Source organism: Ictalurus furcatus, chromosome 7 (assembly GCF_023375685.1).
Source record: "Ictalurus furcatus strain D&B chromosome 7, Billie_1.0, whole genome shotgun sequence".
NCBI classification, from domain to species: Eukaryota; Metazoa; Chordata; class Actinopteri; order Siluriformes; family Ictaluridae; genus Ictalurus; species Ictalurus furcatus.
The window spans coordinates 33781319-33800815 of NC_071261.1; the positions used below are offsets into that span (position 1 = coordinate 33781319).

The 19497-nt window shown below is 41.2% G+C and overlaps 1 protein-coding gene across 1 annotated transcript; it reads right to left on the reverse strand.

The window, feature by feature from the left end:
- Positions 1-9557: 9557 nt before the first annotated feature.
- On the reverse strand, positions 9558-12633 carry LOC128610758 (formin-2-like). Its single transcript, XM_053630175.1, has 3 exons — positions 12573-12633; positions 10540-10707; positions 9558-10345 (listed from the first exon to the last, which is right to left on the reverse strand). Exons 1-3 carry the CDS (start codon positions 12631-12633, stop codon positions 9558-9560), a joined length of 1017 nt encoding a protein of 338 aa, XP_053486150.1.
- Positions 12634-19497: the final 6864 nt, after the last annotated feature.

Below are 19497 nucleotides of genomic sequence, written 5' to 3' on the forward strand. Positions count from 1 at the left end.
TTGCCTATCTTTAGTGTTCCGTACACTTCAGTATTCTATACACTTCAGTATTCCATATACTTCAGTATTTCATACACTTCAGTATTCCGTATGCTTCAGTATTCCATACAATTCAGTATTCCCTATGCTTCAGTATTCCATACACTTCAGTAATCCAAATCAAAAACTTCCATAATCCATAAAATTCAGTATTCCATACACTTCAGTATTCCCTATCTTCAGTGTTCCATACACTTCAGTATTCCATACAGTTCAGTAATCCAATCCTTACACTTCCGTAATCCATACAATTCAATAATCCATACACTTAAGCATTCCCTACACTTCAGTATTCCATACACTTCAGTATTCCCTATCTTCAGTGTTCCATACACTTCAGTATTCCCTATCTTCAGTGTTCTGTACACTTCAGTATTCCATATACTTTAGTTTAGCATACACTTCAGCATTCCGTACACTTTAGTATTCCATACACTTCAGTAATCCATACAATTCAGTATTCCGTATGCTTCAGTATTCCATACACTTCAGTATTCCATACACTTCAGTAATCCATACACTTAAGTAATCCAATCCGTACACTTCAGTAATCCATACACTTCAGTATTCCCTACCTTTAGTTTTCCGTATATGTCAGTATTCCATATACTTCAGTATTCCATATATTTCAGTATTCCGTATGCTTCAGTATTCCATATGCTTCAGTATTCCCTATGATTCAGCATTCCATACACTTCAGAATTCCATACACTTCAGTATTCTGTACACTTCAGTATTCCCTATCTTCAATGTTCTGTACACTTCAGTATTCCATACACTTTAGTATTCCCTATGCTTCAGTATTCCGTACAGTTCAATATTCTGTACACTTTAGTATTCCCTATGCCTCAGTAATCCCTATGTTTCAGTATTCTGTACACCCCAGTGTTCCATAAACTTCAGTATTCCTTATGCTTCAGTAATCTGAATGCTTCAGTATTCCGTACACTTCAGTATTCCGGACACTTCAGTATTCCCTACACTTCAGTATTCCATTCACTTCAGTATTCCCTACACTTCAGTATTCCATTCACCTCAGTATTCCCTACACTTCAGTATTCCCTACACTTCAGTATTCCATTCACTTCAGTATTCCCTACACTTCAGTATTCCATTCACCTCAGTATTCCCTACACTTCAGTATTCCCTATGCTTCAGTATTCCGTACACTTCAGTATTAAGTACATTTCAGTGTTCCTTACACTTCTATGTGTTTTGAGGACATAGTGAATAAAATGTGTGGTTTGGGACACGCCCACTCTAGCCTGGCTTTGACCCTTTTTATCTGAGAGATTTGATCTCAGCGGGATTCTATTATTTATTAGCATTTCCCTGTCTAATGTTCTACTCTTTTATTTCCTTGTTGTCAATACGCAGGGACCTTCAGAATTTACCAGTGTAAATAGGGCTTCCATGTGCAATTTGGGAATAAATATGGGAACTGGTTTGGGACACATCCCCTCCCTTTACAAAACTGTTCCCATTCCCCCAATTCCCCCTCTAAAGACCCGTTCACCATTCCATGACCCCATGAGGAGCCCCTTTTCCCAAACACAGCATTCTTTGTTGCTGCAATTAATGTGCTTCATTTGTATCCTTACGTATATCTGCGCCACACATATACACACTCCCACTCGGTACACTCAGAGGATCCACCATACACACGCTGCACTGGAATTCTAGGAATGCAGATAGGGGGAAGATGTATAGGATCCATCAGGGGAATGTCAGACGCTGTCCTAGGGGTTTAAACCCCTGTCTGATTTCTCCAGCACGAAACTTTATTTCTTCTATTTCTTATTTCCAATCCCATCTTCCATCAAGAGGTCCTGGGGTGATGGGACGGGAATTTGATTAGTAAGGGAAGCAAAAATCTACCTTTTTTATTTGTTAATAACAAGGCAAAGTTTTCAGAAGCGCCATAATTCATAAACATGCTCGTAGGTAAGATTGTTGGGATTTGACATCATTCCCGCCACACCAGGTAGATGGATACACAGAAGGCACACAGCTACTGGAGTCACAGCACTGGTGCTGATGAGGGACTGGGTGTGTGGAGATGTGCAACAGATTCAGCTTCAGGATTGCGTATCGTGGTTTAGGAATTAAATCGGATTTCCAGTGTGTCGGAGGAGGGACACTCCACCGACATGTACTCCATGTTCATAAATATATATTTATAGACTTTAAATGAATTATGTAACTAATTAATGAATGAATTGATTACAACTGTAATCTGTTTACTTGTGTATTTATTTAGACATTAAAAATTATTTTCAAATATTTCTAATACCTAATTCGATTCTGTATGTGTCCTAATGCACTTTATTTGATCCTGTACACTTTATTCCTAGATTTTTAATCATTTAATGTTTACTACTTGATTGTACAGCAGAATTATTAAAAATGCTCTGTAAATAAGGTTTAATAAATCTTTATTGTTATAACACATCAAATAAAGCTGTGTAGCACCAATAACACACATCGAGTTAGAGACACATCACTGGGGCCTGGAGGCTTGTGGTGGAACATCACCTACCTGTGTGTGCTGTTAGCTAGATATTTATCTATTCATGATTAGCTAAGCTACGTCGAGGGCTGACAAGTCCTGCAGTGCTAACACAAGTCTCCTCACCATAACCCTCATCTGTCCAGCTGTACACCTTCATCTCACCTGTCATATGAATACAATCAGGTACAATATGATTAAAGTTAATTTTTTCATGGCTTAGTGGGGAAAAGAAATCAGCATTAATTAATGAATAAAACAATGAAGGAATAAATCATATATTTTGCCATGTGGGAGAGTGAAAGAACTGTGGACTTCAGTTCCCAGAAGCCACTGCACCTCTGCATCACCTGTACCTGATTCTCTTTCATGTTAACAGGCACTTGTGTGTGTGTGTATATAGTGACAGTTTGCACTGCACTCTTTGTGTTGCTTTGATTGTCTTCTGTTGTTACGTTATGCTCTCTCGTCTCAGATGTATTGTTTTGTTTGTTTTCATCTTCATGTGTTCATAGTGTCTTCTGGTGCTTTGTTTCGATATTGATTAAACTTTAAATCTGCACTTGCATCTCCACCTTGAATTCGTGACAGAGAGAAATCTGAGTAACATTCTAATGAATCATTAACAAACAAATAATTAACAATCAAAACCAAAAAGACAAATACACAAACACATTAATAAATAAATACATAAACTAGAGTAAATAAAGGAATAAAATAGTAAATGATGGAATAAAAAAACGAGCAAATAATAAACAAATACTATATGTAAATGTGGAGAAGAAGAAGAATAAGTGAGTAACTGAAGGCATAAACAAACAAACAAATAAACAAATTAAACAAACTATTAAAAGCAAGGATGGATAGCTATAAATAAATAAATAAAACAACATATTTACTATCTCGGATCATTAGTAGAGGAAGCTTAGAGTGTATGTGTGTGTGTGTGTGTGTGTGTGTGTGTGTGTGTGTGTGTGTGTTATCAGTGCGTGAAACTCACTGTGACAGCAAAGAATTTCATTATGATTCATAACAATCACTTAATCAAGCTCCAATTATGGCCATGAGAAACTCACAGAGCTCCTGTTCAATTAGACCATAAACAACATGAGGGAGAGAGGGAGAGAGATAGAGAGAGAGAGGGAGCAGGAGAGAGGGAGAGAGATAGAGAGAGAGAGGGAGCGGGAGAGAGGGAGAGAGATAGAGAGAGAGAGGGAGCGGGAGAGAGGGAGAGAGATAGAGAGAGAGAGAGAGGGAGTGGGAGAGAGGGAGAGAGGGAGAGAGATAGAGAGAGAGAGAGGGAGCGGGAGAGAGGGAGAGAGGGAGAGAGATAGAGAGAGAGAGGGAGCAGGAGAGAGGGAGAGAGTTAGAGAGAGAGAGGGAGCGGGAGAGAGGGAGAGAGATAGAGAGAAAGAGAGGGGGGAGAGAGGGAGAGAGGGAGAGAGAGAGAGAGGGGGGAGAGCGGGGGAGAGAGAGGGGGACAGAGAGAGGGAGAGAGATAGAGGGAGAGAGGGAGAGAGATAGAGAGAGAGAGGGGGACAGAGAGAAGGAGAGAGATAGAGGGAGAGAGGGAGAGAGGGGAGAGAGGGAGAGAGGGAGCGGGAGAGAGAGAGAGAGGGAGAGAGAGGGAGAGAGGGAGAGAGAGAGAGGGGGAGAGAGAGAGAGAGGGGGAGAGAGGGAGGGGGTGGGAGAGGGGGGGCAGAGGGAGGGGGAGAAAGGGAAAAGCTTGTTTTTTCTGTAAAGAATGTGAGAGATGAGAAGAGTTGAAGTGGACAGAGGGACTGATAAAGTGATAAAATGATAAGACATGATGACGAATAGAAGACAGGACCGAGCCTACTGTCCCACACACACACACACACACACACACACACACACACACACACGCACAATAACACTAACACTATCACGTACCTGTCTGCTCGGTGTCTGAATGTCCAGGTCTGATATGTTCCAGTGACTGACACAGAGAGGTTTCAGTTTCAAACAGTTCCATACATCAGAACTGTTTTTTTTAATGTTATCACCGACTCTATACCATGATGAGGAAATGTGAAATAGTTACATCATCATCATGTTTTTAATTGTGACTTTTTAAACTTTATAACCTTTATAAACACATGTACACACTGTGAGGTCCTGCTCTCTCCACACTGACATGATGAAGCTCTAAACTTCTGTTTTTCTCTAATCAAGTTCCTCTTGGCTCGCTGTGATGCTGACCTCTCCATCAACCCTGTTACACAACTCATCACACACACACACACAAATACACAGGAGTTCGTCCGTCGATTTCGACGAAGACCGAAGTTTCATTTATGCCTCCATTATGGAGAACACAAACTGGGACTCGACTTGCGCATGAATTGGATTATAGTGAGGAAGACTTGCGCAGCATCGGCCTCACTCTCACTTCCACTGTGACCGCCGTGATCCAGTGACAAGACTGAGTCAAGACGACTGAAGATGTGATTCAGTGATTCACACACCCATTCATACACTTCGGACACTTTAGACACGCCAATCAGCCTACCATGCATGTGTTTGGACTGGGGGAGGAAACCGGAGTACCCGGAGGAAACCCCCGCAGCACGGGGAGAACATGCAAACTCCACACACAGGGCCACGGTGGGAATCAAACCCCTGACCCTGGAGGTGTGAGGTGAACGTGCTAAGCACTAAGCTACCTTGTGCACGCACACACACACACACACACACACACACACACACACACACACACACACATACAAAAAGTGATTTAAAAGTCTTTGTCATGATTGCACCAAAAGGGACTCTGAACTACATTACCCATCAGCCCCAGCACATCACATGACCACGTCACCTATCTCACGGATCATTCACACCTGTTCTATGTTACCCCCTAATAAGCACCCCATTTAAGTTCTGGTTTCTATGTGTTTCATTGTCGTGTGTACGTGTTGTCCCGTGTGCCACAGCCTCACTCATGAGCTGCCTGCTTTTGCCTAGTATCCATGGTTTATGTTTATGTTTATGTTTATGTTATGATTCTTGTTTTCACTGTTTTGGTTGTTTGTGTTGGACCTTATACAATAAAATCTACACCTGCATCTGCCTGACAGTCTTAAATCCATCTGCATTTCCACCTGCATGTTTATGTACGCTAGAAATCCCCATATAATCCAAACAGGAACCCCGTCACGTTTCTCTCTTCTGAGCACACAGGTTTTAACATAAATAGCACACAGACTGTATCTCAAATAAACCATCTAATTGGCCAACAAAAACATGCGTTACATCCTCATTCCTGACGTATATAAATGTTCCGTATAGAGGTGTACTGTACATCTTTACATCTTTACAGGATTTAACCCAAACATCTCTGGACTGGATGCACCATCTTTCCTTCTAAGGCAGGAAACCTTGACAAAAATAACAGTCTTATAATTACGTCTGGCTTATCTGCCTTCCGCTTACTCGAAGCTAATTAGCCCAGCGTTGTGCGACTTGTTTATTTTACCTAATTGTCTGAGAAGGATATCCTCAAATTTTACATGACACCCATAACTGAGGTAAAAATATCAGCACTGATTAAAAGGCCACACTGGGGTTCAAGGCTAATGAGTCGTTTGAGACACTGGGGGGAAAAAGCTAATGCTGCAATTTAAATTATGAGCACTTTAAACTGTTTTTTGACCTCGGACGCATGAAAATCTATTGTACGAGCGCTTTAAAAGAAAATTCGGCACGTTTCAAAACCATAGTAGGTGCGCTTTAAGTCCACACTTCCTAAGAAGTCTCGTGAGATCTGCTATGAGATTTCTCACACCTCAGTTGTGGAAATCCAGCTACAAAATGTTAGCGTTGTGTTAGCAAACTAGAGAGAAGGTTATGAACATTTTTGACCAAGCTAGGGTTAGCCTACTAGCAAGTATTAACAATAAACATTATGAACAAGTATTTAAAAAAACGGGTGACAATTCCCTCAGATTTCTCAGATTCGCTTGTCAGATTGGTTAACCGGCTAGCATAAGCAAAAAAAAAAAACCAAACAAACAAAAAAACCCCTTAAACACTTATAAATATGTCTTAAAAACTCTCTCGGAAAACTTGAAGCTGGCTTACGTTAGGCAACACACTAATAATACGTTAGCTACCTGGCTAGAATTAGGAAAACTTGAACATTTCTAACTTCAAACCATTCACAGGAATCCTGTCAGGGAATAAGCTTGTAGTTTGGCTAAAAGCTAGCCTTATCAGTAAAGGTTATGACTTCTCTCAGAAAATTCTTTCAGAAATTCTTAAGCTAGTGTATTTTAGGCAACAAGTTAGTGCTAATAGCAAAGATGAAAATGTATCGACTATGATTATACTTTATAGACAGGTAAGATAATGTTAGCTAGCTGGCAAGCATTAAGAAAATGTAAAGATGTCTGAGGAATCCTGTCCGGTTAGTTTATGTTAGCCAAATAGCTATCACTAGCAGTAAACATTACGAGTTTGTAATGCTAATTTGTGGTTTTGCCTGTTGACTGTAATTCTAGTTTGTATTCTGGACAAACCATATAAATGAATGAATCTGAATGAATCATTTAGCTAAATGAACTTAAACGACTCGAGACTCTAAAGAATTGAACTCTAAGTAAAATCAGATTAACTCAAAACTGAACCGAAACCGAGCACGATTAGTGTCGTGCGATTTGTGTTGTACAAAAAGAGTGCTGCCACGTTACACGTCCAGTGCACTCTGACATCATGATTCTTTCACGGGTGCAAATTGACTCATTTGAAAAGAACACATTCATTTGTGACTCTTGCTCTTGTGCAGTGAATTTGTCATCCTGCCACGAAGCACTGAAATGTCATTTTTCACTCCACAAACGTCTGAGATGTGTGTGAGCTGCTGCCGTAGCCTATACAGGAGCTTACGTAAGCGATTAGCGTTAAGCTACTATGCATTCCTGCGACGTGACCCCAGAGTGTACGGCTTAATGACCTGCTGAGAGCAGAGGCCGACAGAGAGACGAACCTGGCACTGAAGGCGTTTTTCTTTAATGGTTCCCAATATATTTTCCCTCGGTGATGATTTTCTAACACACTCCATACATCAGTGTAATCTGTTCTCGTATCATCACTGATAAGCTGTGATGAATTACAGGAGGAGATCTGGAGCTTCATCCTGGAACTTAATGTACAGCTTTCAGGAAAGAAGGCTGCGTCTTATTCATCCGAAGTAACCCAAGAACACGGAGTTTCCCCTTTAAACTTAAAACGTACTCTAAGTAAGGAATAAAACACGGCGAGTCATGCTGCTGTAGGAAAATAATCCACGACAGGGTGGTGTGATGAAGCCATGAATCCCCGTGTGTTTTATTCCCCTTCTACCACAGCGATTGATCAGTGATTACGATTATTGAAAAAACAACACGTCATAGTTACATTTTTATCCATTTATAGTCATATTTATTTAATGCTGTAGAAGTTAGTTCCTTTTCTCACGTACATCACAGCAGCTATAAACACTCGTTCCCTCACCAGCCCTCTCTTTTTGTCTCTTTCTTGAAGTTAACAAGACAATAAAAACAATTGCAGCTTGTCGTGTTACCGAGGAACCCCGGAGAAGCGTAAACGCCTCCGTCCTGAAGATGTCGGAAAGTTCAAGTTATAGCTCCTAGGGACTCCTTCCATAAATGTTACGTAAACATCTTCTCACAGAAAACTTCACCATATCAACGATCACGCCCGTTTTTATTATTAGAGGAGCGTCCGTACACGTACACGTCCCTGCGAGCCATCTGTTGCTATGGAAACGATAAGGTATTAGATAGAACGCGTGATGCACTACTGTCAGAGCTGCTGTTACAGGAAACAAATCACCTGAGCGATCTTATAATGTTGGGTAAAATCCTCTCTAAGACGGATGTAAGCAAAACGCATCTCTATGACCGAAGAGCTGTGAAACTGTGAAGTGTTTATTTTGTTTGGCTGAGAGTTCGGCCGGGTTCATGGGCGAGATGTTTCACTTTTCATCATAAACCCTCCCCAAAAATCCTGCAGTAATGTGCGCTCTTAGATTCTTCTGAGAATATCTATAATCGCTTAGTTTTTTTTTTTTCTGAAGCTCTTCATGAGCTCAGGCTGAGAATGAAGGAGCTCCAAACTTTATAGAGCTGAGACTGACCTTTTAACCTCACGGCTATAAGGAACTGCTCTCTTTGGTGGTAGCAAAACATGAACTAATGTGACCTTTACAATCGTTCCATAGTCTGTAATAATAAACCACAGGGGATAAAAAGAAATTTTGACTTTTATTTTTTTTTAATGTAATTTTCAGAAGTCATTTTATTGGTAAATATTAATTGGATTTTCTTTATTTCAAACTGAATACAATTCTAACTCAAGATAATCTGTTGCTGGATTTTATAATTTGCACAACATTTCTAACCCCATGCACCTTCAAGTGTGCTAAAATATTCTGTATATATACATAGACCTTATATTTTTTACACAGCTCTTGTTCAGTGTGAAAAAATGGCATTTGTTTTTGAGCAACGCAGAGTAGTAGCACCAGAAAGCTTACGATGAACTTTCTAGCAACAAACTTAAAAACACTCCAAAATATTTTTATCCTTAAGCATAAGGGTGGATCAACGAGTGTTTCTGGAACAGAGGGGCCTCATTGTTCCTCCTGAGGGTCTATGCTTCCTTTAGAAGAATTCTCATTAGCTGACCTTTTCCATCTTTAACGGTTTTCCAAAGCAGTGAGTCATCTGTTCCTTACATGTTCCTCAAGGAGGTACCGCGTGTTCCCTACTTTCATTCTCACAACAATGTAAAGAACGTGTGCAATAAAATACTCCAAAGGTGTGATTATAAAAACAAATTGTTGGGTTAATTTTTTTCATTTTGGACAAATTAGATACAGAGGCAGACAGATGATCTCAGAGAAAGACAGAGACTATAGCTGCAAATTTTAGAAGTGGCATTTTGCTTCACAAAATAAAAAGATTTAAAAATTGAATCCTGGTCCCTAGGGCAGAACATCTGTAAGTTGTTGAAGGCCTTGAGGGGGAGCAACAACATCCTTACCAGGGTCAGCAGGTGGAGCAACAACATCCTCACCAGGGTCAGCAGGTGGAGCAACAACATCCTCACCAGGGACAGCAGGTGGAGCAACAACATCCTCACCAGGGTCAACATCCTCACCAGGGTCAGAAGTTGGAGTGGGGAAGTCCTCTCCAGGGTCAGCAGGTGGAGCAACAACATCCTCACCAGGGTCAGCAGGTGGAGCAACAACATCCTCATCAAGGTCAACATCCTCACCAGGGTCAACATCCTCACCAGGGTCAGCAAGTGGAGCAACAACATCCTCACCAGGGTCAGCAGGTGGAGCAACAACATCCTCACCAGGGTCAACATCCTCACCAGGGTCAGAAGTTGGAGTGAGGAAGTCCTCTCCAGGGTCAGCAGGTGGAGATATGACATCCTTGCCAGGGTCAGCAGGTGGAGATATGACATCCTTGCCAGGGTCAGCAGGTGGAGATATGACATCCTTGCCAGGGTCAGCAGGTGGAGATATGACATCCTTGCCAGGGTCAGCAGTTGAAATGACAACATTCTCACCAGGGTCAGCAGGTGGAGAAATGACATCCTTGCCAGGGTCAGCAAGAGGAGGGACAACATCCTCACCAGGGTCAGCAGGTGAAGGAACAACATCCTCACCAGGGTCAGCAGGTGGAACAACAACATCCTCACCAGGGTCAGAATGTAGAGTGATGAAGTCCTCTCCAGGATCAGCAGGTGGAAAGACAACATCCTCTCCAGGGTCAGCAGGTGAAATGACATATCCTTGCTAGGGTCATCAGGTGAAATGACATCCTTGCTAAGGTCAGCAGGTGGAGATACAACATCCTCATGGGGTCAGAAGGTGAAGCAACAACATCCTCGTGGGTCAGCAGGTGGAAGTACAACATTCTTGCCAGGATCAGCAGGTGAAGCAATAATATTCTGACCAGGGTCAGGGGGTGGAGCAATGATGTCCTCACTAGGGTCAGAGGGTGGAGCAGCAGCATCCTCGCAGGGGTCAGGAAGTGGAGCAATAACATCCTTACTGAGGTCAGGAGGTTGAGTAACAAAGTCCTTGCCGTTGTCACTCTGCCGACCCTGTGAATGAGCTGTTACTATAGAAACGATAAGGTATTATAATGAGTGCATTAATATAAACCTGTGACTTGCAGCTGCACTACTGTTAGAGCTGCTGTTATTTTTGTGGGTTATTCAACATTGCTGTGGTGTAAATTATCAACATTTGTCTGAAAACATCACAGTGTCACGACTGATCATTATGAAATGGAAATGTCCTGACAAATTCATTTCTGTTAGTTTTGAATAATGGCCTGTTAGTGAGGAAATGAGGTGTGTGTGTGTATGTGTGTGTGTGTGTGTGTGTGTTAGCTGCACCATTCCATTAGCAGAAATCTCCAGAGTCCTGGAACTATACAGTAACGCAGCACTGAGCTATTTATTGGCTTAGGATTGTTGTAGGATGTGGACACAGCAGTCGCGGCACGTGACCGCACTGCCGAGAGACGCCGTTTCATATACGATAAAGCAGGCCCATGCCAGCTCAGTGGGTTAGATGGGCCACAGAAAAACCCTGTAATTCTGTCTTTAAAATGGTTTCTTTTCTATTAAGATTTCATCAATTTTCAAATCAGTGTCAAATTATATTGTCTCAAACTGGACATTTTTCTTTAATTAAATAATACTTTTTCCTACCCCCTACTCCCTTTCCCTACTGCCTACTCCCTTCTCCCTACTCCCTACTCCCTTCTCCCTTTCCCTACTCCCTTCTCCATACTCCCTACTCCCTACTCCCTTCTCCCTACTCCCTTTCCCTACTCCCTTTCCCTTCTCCCTTCTCCATCCTCCCTTTTCCATACTCCCTTTTCCATACTCCCTGCTCCCTTTCCCTACGCCCTTCTCATTACTCCCTACTCCCTTTTCCCGACTCCCTTTTCCCTACTCCCTTCCCCTACTCCCTTTCCCTACTCCCTTTCCTTACTCCCTTCTCCATCCTTCCTTCTCCATCCTCCCTTTTCCATACTCCCTACTCCCTTTCCCTACACCCTTCTCATTACTCCCTACTCACTTTCCCCTACTCCCTTTTCCCTACTCCCTACTTTCTACTCCCTTTTCCCTACTCCCTACTCCCTTTCCCCTTCTCCATTTTCCCTTCTCCCTTTCCCCCTACTCCCTACAAGCCAGACGCCGTATGTTTCCTCTATGTCCACTTTAGGCTACATGGTGTTGCCACTAACCCTAACTACAGTGCATTATGGGATTTCAGGAGTGTGTTGGCTATACCACACCATGCTTTCAGACATGATTTAAAATAAAGTTCCTTTACTAGTGTCCCATCACTAGATGGTGAATACAGTGTGGTTTTAGGACTTATTGGACAGAAAGCAGTAGTGACAGTAATCTGCAGCACATAGAGTCAATGTGAGTCGTTAAAACAAGTACAACTCAAGGATCATGATGTTGTAACGACTACAAAGAATTTGTATTATGATGCCATAGTAACTAAAATAAAGAATTATGATGTCATAGCAGCATAAAAAATAATGTTATTATGTCCTAACAAGTATAAAAACAATGTAGTATATTTTTAGTTGCTTGAGTTGCTAAAATAAAGTGATATCATAACTACACCAAGCATTATGATGTCATAGCAAGTATAAAATATAAAGTAAAAAATCGCATTGTTTTTAGATTCCTGATGAAAGATGCATTCTGTTTTTGATTATAAATATATAATTGTAATAAATGCACACATATAAAAATGAATAAAAAGTGAAAAATAAAGTAAATGAATAAAGGAAAAATTCTATGATGTGATTTCACCCGTAATATTTTATTTTATTTTGTTTTCCCAAAATAGAAAAAAAACATCCCCTTGTTTTGACCCTGTCCCATAAGGGCACGTGTAAAATCATTATTGTTAGCAGGTTTTATTAGCGTGAGCTTTGGACCTACGACTGACCTGAGGTCAACTGCTTGACGTGATGGGCTTTAACTGGTTTCCTTCCTCTCGTGCCCTTCATGCCTAGTGCACTTTGAAGTTGCTGAATTTTCCTTCGAACTGAAACAATAGAGCTCGTAGCCGGAGACTGTTAAAGACAAAATGTTCACCTTAAACGTCTTCCTCAACCTTGGAGGGTCACAAGGTTGTGCCAGTTTTAGACACTATAGTTCAGGGATACATGTTCTGCTGATGTCTGATGGGGCTGAATGATGATTTATGGATAACTCCATGGAATAATTCAGTTTTTATTGATTTGTCCTTTATTTTGTCCCTTTATATAACCTTATTCTATTACCAGACCATAAATTCTCATCCATGTTTTATTTTATATCAGATTTCTTTACGATTTATTTACATATCCTCCTACACTTACTTATTCATTATATATTATTTATTATTTACTTATTTTATTTAGTTTAGGGACAATAGGAATTCCAAATCTGAGGTTGTTGAAGTCTTTCTAAACATATTTCTCCCAGTATTTAGGCAGTAGCATTGGTAAGGACATGAGATTTGACCCCATGTGACCTCATAATAAACAAATAAATAATCATGTCCACGTGGACATGATGCTTCATGGACAGAATGTTTATTTTTCAATAAATTTGAAAGGGTTTTTACAGAAAACGATAGATGATAGAAAATGAATCAACGCTTTCTGGCCAATCAGAATGTAACCATGCTGTGGGGAATGTATTCTGATTGTTCAGAAGTTATTGATGAATTTTCATCAAAACGAGCGGCTCTGACAGGTTTATATTAATGCACTCGTTTATCGACACGTTTAACACGTTATCGTTTCTATAATAACAGCATTTGCGGGGTCTTGTACCACAGATGCAGCACATAAACGGATGAATGAAACGCATGTAATTGTTGATATGGTGACATTTTCATGTAAGGAAGGAGTCTCCAGTGTCAGCGTTGTGTAACAGTCAGAGGTAAAGCCGTAATTTTAAGTTTTCCGGCATCTTCAGGACCGAGGAGGTTACACTTCTTTGCGGTTTCTCGGAAACTCTGCACATTATTTTTTGTCTCTTTAACTTCAAGAGAGAGATAAAAAAAGAGAGGGAGGGAGGGAACGACTGTTAAAACTGTTAATACTACCCTGCTGTAGTTGACAACTACAGACCTGTTTCCCTCCTCCCTTTTCTTTCCAAAACTCTTGAAAGAGCCGTTTTTAATCAACTCTCCAATTTTCTCACACAGAACAACCTCCTGGACACCAAGCAGTCTGGCTTCAAAAGCAACCACTCCACGGAGACTGCTCTGCTCTGCTTTCAGTCACTGAAGCCTTACGACTAGTAAGAGCAACCTCTAGATCATCTGTCCTCATCCTACTTGACCTCTCTGCTGCTTTCGACACTGTGAACCATCAGATCCTCCTATCAACTCTCTCCAGCCTGGGCATCACTGGAACGGTTCTGCGCTGGGTGGAATCCTATCTCGCAGACAGATCCTTCAAGGTATTGTGGAGGGAAGGATCTTCTGAAACTCAGCAACTCACAACTGGCATTCTACAGGGGTCAGTCTGCTCTTTTCTATCTACACTACATCTCTAGGGCAGGTGATTGAGTCTCATGGCTTCTCATATCATTGCTATGTTGATGACACCCAGCTCTATTTGTCCTTCCAGCCTGACGATCCATCCGTCTCTGCACGCATCTCTGCTTGCCTGTCGGACATCTCGGTCTGGATGAGCGAACACCATCTTAAGCTTAACCTGGCAAAATCTGAGCTCCTCGTCATCCCAGCCTGTCCCTCGATCAACCACAACCTCACTGTACAGCTCAGCTCAACCACACTCAAGCCAACCAGGACGGCCAGGAACCTTGGGGTGATTCTTGATGACAGCTTGACCTTTACAGACCACATCTCAGCAACTGCAAGGTCCTGTAGGTTCATCCTGTACAACATCAAGAAAATCCGACCCTACCTCACCGAACAGGCTACACAGATACTAGTCCAGGCTCTTGTTATCTCAAAACTGGACTACTGCAACTCACTGCTTTCAGGCCTCCCAGCAGCTCCATCAAACCCCTTCAGGTGATTCAGAATGCTGCAGCACGCCTTGTCTTCAACCAGCCCAAGAGAACCCATGTCACAGCCCTCTTCATCTCCCTCCACTGGCTTCCTGTAGCTGCCCGCATCAAGTTCAAGACCTTGATGCTCACCTACAAGACTTTGTGAGGAACAGCACCCTCCTACCTCCTGAAGGTTTACGTTCCCTAACACAATCTGCGATTGATTAGCGACCGACGCTTAGTAGTTCCTACTCAGCGTGGCTCAAGGTCCCTTTCAAGAACCTTCACACTAACTGTTCCTCAGTGATGGAATGAACTTCCAACCTCAATCCGGACCTCAGAATCTCTCACCATCTTCAAAAAACAGCTAAAGACCCACCTCTTCCGTGAACACCTAACCAACCCCTAAAAAAAAAAAAAAAAAAAAAAAAAAAAAAAAATTGCACTTACACCTCTACTCTGTGCACTTTGCTTCTTCTGGAACTCAGTTAATGGATCTTGTACAGTAGCACTACTTGTATTGTTCTCTGCTTGATATATCGCTTTGCTTGTATTTTTCTCATTTGTAAGTTGCTTTGGATAAAAGCGTCTGCTAAATGAATAAATGTAAATGTAAATGTAAAACTGCGATAAGGTAAGACAGCAGGGTTAACAGGACAGGAACTAACATTAACCAACTATAAATGGATAAAAAGTATGGGACGTCGTTCTTTAATAAATAAAAAAATTGTAATGGTTGGTAAACTGTTGTGGTGTAAGAGGAATAAAACACGTGTGTATCTGCTGTTCCAGGTAGCAGTGCCTCAGCCCACCCCGGTGTTTATTTTCCTATTACAGCTACACAGCTAATAAACATTTTAATTGTTTATTACTTGCATAGATCTTAGGCTAACAACATTTTAATTTGAAGTTTGTATAGAATTAAACCATAATGTCAGGGATTTTTTACAGGACGTGTAGGCAATTTCAATTTTAATAAGAAACGAACGAAACGGACAGTGAAAAATTTACACAGCAAAACATGAACTATGGTTTAAAGGCAAAAAAACCCATGCATGGACTAGGACGATAAGAAATAAGAGATAAGAGGTACCTTTATTGACACCTCCCCCCCCCCCCCCCCATAAGGGAAATTCAAGGTGACACAGCAGCACATGTAGGACGAGTAAAAGAAAAGAAAAGAAAAGAAAAGACTTTTCATAAATACTTATACAATAGGAATAATAGAAACAATAAAAAGGATTTGAGGGTATGTACATGTGCTAGAGCAATATCCTTGGTATTTATATACATATGCAGTATCTGCGGAATGACAATTAACTGTTTTGTGTGTGTGTGTGTGTGTGTGTGTGTGTGAGTTTGTGCGACTGAGTCAGTGGAGTAGGAGATGTACTGGGTATTGTGGCATTGTAGAGTCTGATGGTCGATGGCATGAAAGATCCCCTCCAGACATTTTGAGGCACGTGGCTGGATGAAGCTCATGACTGTCCATGATAGCACAACGTGACCACAAACAACAATAAATGACAAAGCTAGACAATAAGTGAGGTGTAAGATGTGACTTAATAATTGTGCTCATTAACCAAAATGTGATCCAGTGAGGTGCAGTGTCTGATGGGAAACGTAGTCAAGTTCCGATTCTGGCATAACCTTGACACATGAATTCTCTGTTTCATATTACTGAGAGACTTATCTTCCTTTATATATATTTATTTATTTATCATGCACATTTAGCACCTTTACTGATAAAGCACATTTTAAAGACAGCTGCTTTTACAGGTTAAATCTAAGCAATGAAAGAAAGGATAAAACATTAAAAAGAATAAAACTCTGAGGTAAAAGACAGGACAAAAACAGAAGACCTACCACTACAGATCGTAGATGTTAGATTGAATTCGGAAAGGCCCAGTCACCTTTGAACTTCTTCCAAAAGGAGTCTGGAAGAAGGAACGGTCAAAAGGAGCTGATTAGATGATCTAAAAACAAAGACAGAGGAGATGAGATGTAAAACTCAGTGCCAAGCCATGCAGAGATTTTAAACACAAACAACAACCTTGAACTCTATTCTGCAGTCAACTGGAATCCAGGCAAGGGAGGCAGAGACCAGTTGGACCAGTTGAAGACGGGACTGGGTTAAAAGAGTCCCATATTTTACCTGAGTGAACTGACAAAATAGCTGAGGGTTACGGGCCTGACGGTGTTACTGGCCGAACGTTAATCTTCAGCATTTTTATTACCGGCTGAATGTTTATGACTTTGTGAAACCATGATGCTCAACAACTTCCACTTATGACACATCCTCATGAGGGATTATTATTATTATTAAAACACAAAAGAAATGCTGCCAATACAAAGCCGGGCGCACGCGACTGGCATGTTTTGCGAGCCGCTCTCATGATCGTCAGCAGGAGCGAGCAGTAAAGGACAGGATCTTCTCACCAACGTCGCCTCCTGGGATCGCGCTCACTCCTCTCACTGCAGACGTCAAGGGCCCTAGGTAGGAAGGAAGCCGTCCTGAAGCTGCTTCCCTCCATTGTGTGCTCGTGTCCCAAACAAGCGCGAGGGAGTTCGTGGGCTCCGAGGTGGAGGAGTCTCAAGGTGAGCCGCTCGAACCGACGACGCAATTAGGGGATCGACTGGAGGCGCTTTGTGCCCAAGACAGTCGCCAGTCCGGCATCGCAGAGAATACGAGGAAAGGCGACTCTTTTCCTTTTAACCATGTGTTTCGAGATGAGAGCGTTTGTATATCAGTGGAAACGGTCTCGATTCATTTAGAAAATTGTTCGCAAGACTTAAGGGACGTTCTCATCCAACTCCGAGTGACGTTGCATCCAGTGCACACAGCGTCAGCAGCGAAGTGGCAGCTGCAGCAGGACCCAGTACAGTCCAGTAGAAAAAGCCCACTACATTCCTGCACATTTCCATGATTGTACTTAAGGCAAAACACAACAGTTCTACTAATTTAAAAAAGAAAACATGCCATTTGTGTGTGATTTATTTCCATAAAAGCGCAGGTTGATTCTAATAAAGCCGTAAACGTGCGCTGGATTTAGAAAAAGGCTTTCTCAGCTCACAATGACAGGAAGTGGGGTTAAATCAACATCTGTGCCCTACATCTTCCTTATTTCTCATTTCTGCGCACTCGGGTCGCCAATAACACGACCTTTATGGCACAAAAATAAATATTTGCTTCTGAAAACCTTGCCTCGAGGGTTTTACGTGGGACAATCAGCACCGTGTGAAGCGAACACTTTACCTGCGAGGTGTTGTACAGGAATTTTCATTTATATGACATTACAGTTCATATTTTATTCCTTTTACATTTATTCATCACTTTCTTTCTCTCTGTCTATTTTTTTATCTTTCTTTCTTTCTTTCTTTCTTTCGTTCTTCCACCTTTCTTTCTTTTCCTCATTTCTTTCTATTAAAATCAAACACTATTATTTATATCAGTTTCTCCACTTTTCGAGTGCTGTTTGTTTTCCTTCCTTTCTTACTTCCCTTCTTTCTTTCCTTTTTCTTTCTTTCTTTCTCTCTTTTTTCTTTCTTTCTTTCTTTCTTTCTTTTTTCTTTCTTTCTCTCTTTCTTTTTTCTTTCTTTCTTTTTTTCTTTTTCTTCCTTTCTTTCTTTTTTAATTGTTTTTTTTTTTTTTACTATAATTTACTTATTTGTCACTGTCTATTTATTCACTCTTTCTGCTGCACGTTTTCCTTTGTTCCTACCTGAGACACAACTACACTCACCTACGGTCCCGTCGAAAGTACTGGGACAGCAATGCCAATTCTATCCTTTTCGCTACACATTGAAGTCATCCCAAATGATCAAAAGACAGATATGAGACGATAGATCAGAACTTCAGCTTTCATTTCCTCATATTTACATCTAGACGTGTTAAACAACTTAGAACACGGCACTTTGTGTTGGAACTCATCCATTTTGTCAAGTGATCAAAAATACTGGAACATGCACCTGACAGGTGTTTAATGTTACACAGGTGTGTTAGATTGAGTGTTTAAAGAATTAATCGCTCTAAATGTCCACTCTCGTTTGAGCCCTGGGTTTCGCCTGTGAAGGCTGCGTTTGTTGTTAAAAAGGATGAACCAGGCTTGATGCAGTTATTGCAAGTATTGCAAGTACTTATGCAAATGTTTTTTCCTTCCATTTATTCAAGACTTATATGTTCCTATACTTTTGCTCACCTAGAAATTGGGTGGTTTGATAAAAAAGGTTCTATGTTCTAAGTTGTGTAACACGTCTAGATGTAAATACCAGGAAATGGAAGCTGAAATTCTGATCTGTCGTCTCGTATCCATCTTTTGATATCAAACCCAAATGTCTTCAGTGTGTAACAAAAACAATAGCTTTGGCCATGTTGTTCCAGTACTTTCAGAGGGGACGGTACAGTGATGATACACATCTACACTCATCAGCTCCGTCAGATTCAGAAGAGAATTTCTGAACATCTCTTAGCTGTATCTCAGTATTTTTGCATGTGTGTATGTGTGTGTGTGTGTGTGTGTGTGTGTGTATCCAAAGCCATTGTGTGTGAGATTAAATGGGCGTTGTGTGACTGGATGTGAATGCGCAGTATCTGTAGGTTTGAAATCAGGAAATGCCCCATTAGTCTCATGTCTCCAAGAGTCCTGCTGCCAACGGGATCCTCCTGAACAATGGGCTACTGACTTTACACGCACACATACACACACACACACACACACACACACACACACACACACAAAGATACTGAAGCGCTTTCAGTGTGCAGAGACACACTCGAGCAGAAAACACCCAGGAATACTTACTCAAGATCAAAAATGTCAATTAGGATAGAATAAAATAAAATATAAAGCGGTCATTGG